Source organism: Macrotis lagotis, chromosome 1 (assembly GCF_037893015.1).
Source record: "Macrotis lagotis isolate mMagLag1 chromosome 1, bilby.v1.9.chrom.fasta, whole genome shotgun sequence".
NCBI lineage: Eukaryota > Metazoa > Chordata > Mammalia > Peramelemorphia > Peramelidae > Macrotis > Macrotis lagotis.
In genome coordinates, this window is record NC_133658.1 from 245,556,034 (window position 1) to 245,561,070 (window position 5,037).

Here is a 5,037-nt window from a genome sequence, read left to right on the forward strand (position 1 = left end):
GGTGGGCACACCGCCATGCGACATGTCTGCCCCACTCCCCCGGCTTATCGTGAGGAGAAAACGTGTGCACAGCGCTCTGCTGCCCTTAAAGCACTACGTGGGTGCGGGCTAGCTGGCCGCGAGGAACCCACACCTGCACGGAGCGGCCGGAGCCCAGCCCGGGGCCAGCCCGGAGTCCTTAGGCTCCGGCGTCTCCACCTGACACGGCTGCGGGACGGCGCGCCCCCGCCCCCCCCCCCCGGCGCAGTCCGGCACCCGGCTCCGGGGGCGCCCGGCCCGGGCCGCGGGTCCGAGGACCCTCGGGCGGCCGCGGCCGGGCGCGGGCGGGAGCTGGCCGGGCGGGCCTCGGCGCCGCCGCGCCACCCCGCCCTTCCGCCCCTCCTCCCGCTCCCCCGCCCCACACTGCAGTCCTCGTTTTTTTTTCCCTCGCTCTTGTCCTCAGCTGAACCCGAGGACCACCCCCCCCCCCACCTCGGGGTAGCGCGCCCGACAGGAGTGACGTCAGACAGGCTCGACGTGGAGCGCGACAGGTCTCTGCGTCCGGCGGCCGCGCGGGCGGCGGCGTGCGTGCGCGGGCCCGTCTGAGCACAGGAAGCCGAGGAGGGCGGAGCGGAGCGGAGGCTCCCGCGAAGGGCCCTGTAGGCGCGCGCCCTCGGGGGCGCGCTCCGGCTCGTCCGCGCGCCGGAAATAGCCGCTTGGCTGCGGAAGTCGAGGCGGGCTGGGGGGGTGGGGGGTAGAGATGGGGAGGGGGGGCGGCGGCGGTTCGCGATGAAGAGCGGGAGCGCGTGAGCGAGCGGGGGAGGGGGGGTGGGAGGGAGGCTGGGGGGGGACCGGAGCGCGAGCCGCAGGGGCGGAGGGAGGGGGGCGCGAGCGAGCGCGGCGGGCGGCGGCGGCGGCGGCGGCGGCAGCGAGAGAGCAGTGGGGCCCGGCGGCGGCGGCGGCGGCGGCGGCGGCTGAGACGGCGGCGGCGGCGGAGGGAGAGAAGATGGCGGATGGCGACAGCGGCAGCGAGCGAGGGGGCAGCGGCAGCGGGAGCGGCGGCGGCGGCGGCGGCGGCGGCGGCTTCCAGCCCCTGTCCCGCGGGGGCGGCGAGCAGGAGACCCAGGAGCTGGCCTCCAAGCGGCTGGACATCCAGAACAAGCGCTTCTACCTGGACGTGAAGCAGAACGCCAAGGGCCGCTTCCTCAAGATCGCCGAGGTGGGCGCGGGCGGCTCCAAGAGCCGCCTCACGCTGTCCATGGCCGTGGCCGCCGAGTTCCGAGACTACCTGGGCGACTTCATCGAGCACTACGCGCAGCTGGGGCCCAGCAGCCCCGAGCAGATCGCGGCGGCCGCGGCGGCGGCGGGGGCCGAGGACGGCGGCGGGCCGCGGCGGGCGCTCAAGAGCGAGTTCCTGGTGCGGGAGAACCGCAAGTACTACCTGGACCTCAAGGAGAACCAGCGCGGCCGCTTCCTGCGCATCCGCCAGACCATCAACCGCGGGCCGGGCGCGGGCGGCGGCTTCGGCGGCGGCGGCGGGCCGGGGCCGGGGGGCGGCCTGCCGAGCGGCCAGACCATCGCGCTGCCGGCGCAGGGCCTCATCGAGTTCCGGGACGCGCTGGCCAAGCTCATCGACGACTACGGCGGCGACGACGACGAGCTGGGCGGCGGGCCGGGCTACGGGGAGCTGCCCGAGGGCACGTCCATCACGGTGGACTCGAAGCGCTTCTTCTTCGACGTGGGCTGCAACAAGTACGGCGTGTTCCTGCGGGTGAGCGAGGTGAAGCCGTCCTACCGCAACGCCATCACCGTGCCCTTCAAGGCGTGGGGCAAGTTCGGGGGCGCCTTCTGCCGCTACGCCGACGAGATGAAGGAGATCCAGGAGAGGCAGCGCGACAAGCTGTACGAGCGCCGGGGCGGCGCCGGGGACGAGTCCGAGGGCGAGGAGGTGGACGACGACTGAAGCCGGGGCGCACCCCCCCCCCCCCGCGCCCCGGCCCCGCTCCGAACCGCAAGCCCTCTCCCACAGCTCCCCCCTCCCCGCCGGAACGCTCCTCTTCCCACCCAGCCCTTGTGGCGGGGCCCGGGAAGGGGGAGGCCCCGAGAGAAACCAACCAACAAGAAAACAAGCGACGCCAATTCAGTAACACCGGGAAACTCGCGGACTGGCAGAAAGCGGCAAGTTTAAAGGAGACGACGCTGACCCGAGGGGTGAGGGGGGAAGCGCCTTCACCCGACAGAAGCGGCCTCAAACACACCCCACTCGTCCCCACCCTCCCCGACCGGACTATCTGAACTCCTCATCCAAGATCACATCCTCACTCGCCTTTGACCCGGAGGTAGAAATGCGTCCGAATCGCCCAGAGCACCCATCCGAGGAGATTTGATTTCGAGTTGTGTTGTTCCTGGATTACTTAAATTGGCCCCTCCGATTCACTGTTGAATCCCTTCACCTTCTCTGAAACCAGCATCTTGGTGTCTAAATCTTTGTCCATGAAGATACAGGAGAGAAGCTGTTGCAAGTTAACCGTTTCTCAAGGTGCAGGTCCATAAAGGGAAATACAGATTTAGAAATGAATACTAATCATGGACTCACTGGGCAGAAATGAAAATTCAAAAGCTCTTGGGGGAATAGGGAAACAAATTTGGATTTTTAAAATGAGGTTTTGGAGGGAACCTGGACCAATGTCTATTGTCTTTTTCTTTGCAGAATTTCCTTCCTCCCCCTGTGCAAACTGATGGAGAAATCAGTATTTGAACTGGAATCCATTACTAAAATAGTTTTAAAGTTGGCAAGGTTTCTGAAAATTTTAATGGACATTTTTGTATTGGGGGGGTGCATAAGAAGAAATCAGGCATAAAGCACAAGGAAAACTGTTTGAGTGGATTGGTTGCTACTCACTAAAGTTCTTCCCCTTCTCTCCAAATATGGAGGTTATTATAAAGAAATGGCTTAGGTATGAAGAAATAAGAGCCAGCTTTCTTATGGCTCTCAAAAGCATAAGCCTGTGAATAGTAGATAATTCAGCAACTCCATCCAATGGCTGACTGGATTTTAAACCATAACTTGCATGATATCAGCAAAAGGAAACATGTGGCGACATGCCTGAGCTTTGAAAGAATGACTGCCATCCATACAAAAGTTGGAAATTAGCAAAACTGAAGCCTCCATTTACCTTCAGTTTACTCTATGGACTTGTTCAAATGATAACCATCCTCAGGTCCAGAATTTCCAGCATCAGTTATTCTTTTACAAGAATTTTTAAAGGAGAACTTGATCCATTTTTATCAGTACCTCACAATCAAAGTTGGCACATGATGGATGATTCAGAGCAGCAGGCCCTATGGAAGCTGAAATCCATCACTAAAAGGAGCTAAAGTGAAAATGAATAAGCTGACTATACCCTGAAAGCTTTTTTTATACCATCTTGAAATTTCAACATAAACTGGCTTCTGCCGGTTCATCTTAGCTGTCTTTCAAGAATAAAAGTTGGGGTTTTCAAGATCACCTCTTCTATATTTTAAATGGATTCTCTCTATAAATGGTTTTTAACTAATCAAGTCAATCCTTCCCCCCCCTTCAAAAAAAGGTATTTCTAGAAACGTTAATGTACCCTAGGTAACTTTGAACTGAATGGGATCTAAACTGTTCATTCCAAAGTTTTCAGGTATTACTTGTGCAAACACCTTCTCACACAGGAGGCAGGTAACCCCACCTCCACAATCTTCTTAGTATTTTTAACTGCATGCCTGCCCTTTATTTGAGCTGCCTTTTTAATTTATTGCATACCCTTTTTATTACCTTATTTTGGTATTATTCAATCTATACTATCTTTGTTTTGTATTTATTGGAAAATAAGGAATATACAAAAGGTCATTCTTATGCATTTGTGGCTGAGAGGGAGGGAGAAGATACTTCAAATAAAATTTTGGCTGTTTATAGTAATTAGATTATTCAGAATATTGATAATCACAGGTTAGAAGTACAAGAGCCACAAACATGTACTTAAGCCCTTTGAAAACAAATTTCTCTTCTCCCATCATCCACAATAGACTTTTTAAACAGATTTTTAAAAAAGTTTTGTTTTTCAATTTTTCTCCGTTGCAAAGAATGTTTCCTAAATTGTATGGGAGCAATAGTATTTTTTGATGTTTTAATTACATCTGTATTCTTGTACTGTATTTTGTACTACAAGGCAGCTGTTTTCAATAATGTCCTGCTGTATTTACCTTTGTATTTTGTTTGTGTTCAGTTCTTTGCTGCGGAGAATAAGTCCCAAAATAATGTTTGAATAGGACAGCATTAGCTTTGCAGAAAACTGCTTTAAATAATTTCAAAAATTTGAGGCAGCAATGAAAATTAAGGTTGCAGCCATTAGTGTATATTGCTGTAACTTTTTCATTTTCAAACCATATACAATTTCTGTATAGACCAACTTGTTTTGTTGCTTCAGTGGTGATCGTGTTGCTCAGCTGTTGTGAGCCAATTTGATTTTGCAAAGGTGCAGTACCTCTCCTTTTCAAGGGGTTTTTTTTTTGTTTGTTTTTGTTTTTGGCTGAATTGCAGTAACTAGCCTTGCCTTTCTACTCTGTAGAATTGACAGGGTCTTCACAATCCTTTACCCGTGGCTATTAAGCTATAATTAGCTGCATAGGAAGTATGTGGAAGTGGACAGAGGCATATATAGAGTGTATGCCAAGAACACTGCCATATACGGCATCAGCTTTGGTAACCAGAGAAATTTTCTCTTAGTCATTAGACCATTAACAAGTGATGTATTGTGCAAAAAAAAATATCTTTAATAATTTGAGAATCCTCCAAAAATAGGAGCAAAGAATGCATAAGCTATGTGTTGGAAGAAGTAATTTATATTAAAACTCTGACCTGCCTGGATAAGACTAATTAAATGTCACTATGGTGGGTTTTTAAGTCTTAACCAATCTTGAGGATTTGATTTTCCCCAAAGGGGGTGGTTTATGGCCTTTCTTCCTACTGCAGGAAGATTGGGATCCATTCTAGCAACAGAAGGGTATGGGTTAATTGTCCACCGCTCATTA

General features: G+C 53.6%; 1 protein-coding gene across 2 annotated transcripts; it reads left to right on the forward strand.

Moving 5' to 3' along the window:
• The first annotated feature begins 985 nt into the window (after positions 1-985).
• Positions 986-2,036, forward strand: PURB (purine rich element binding protein B). Of its 2 annotated transcripts, XM_074210054.1 has the most exons (2): positions 986-1,198; positions 1,256-2,036. In XM_074210054.1, the coding sequence occupies exons 1-2, from the start codon at positions 986-988 to the stop codon at positions 1,940-1,942; spliced, it is 900 nt and encodes a 299-aa protein (XP_074066155.1). In that variant the 3' UTR covers positions 1,943-2,036. The 2 variants fall into 2 exon arrangements, with proteins under 2 accessions (XP_074066155.1, XP_074066154.1); XM_074210053.1 differs by having other exon boundaries at positions 986-2,036.
• Positions 2,037-5,037: the final 3,001 nt, after the last annotated feature.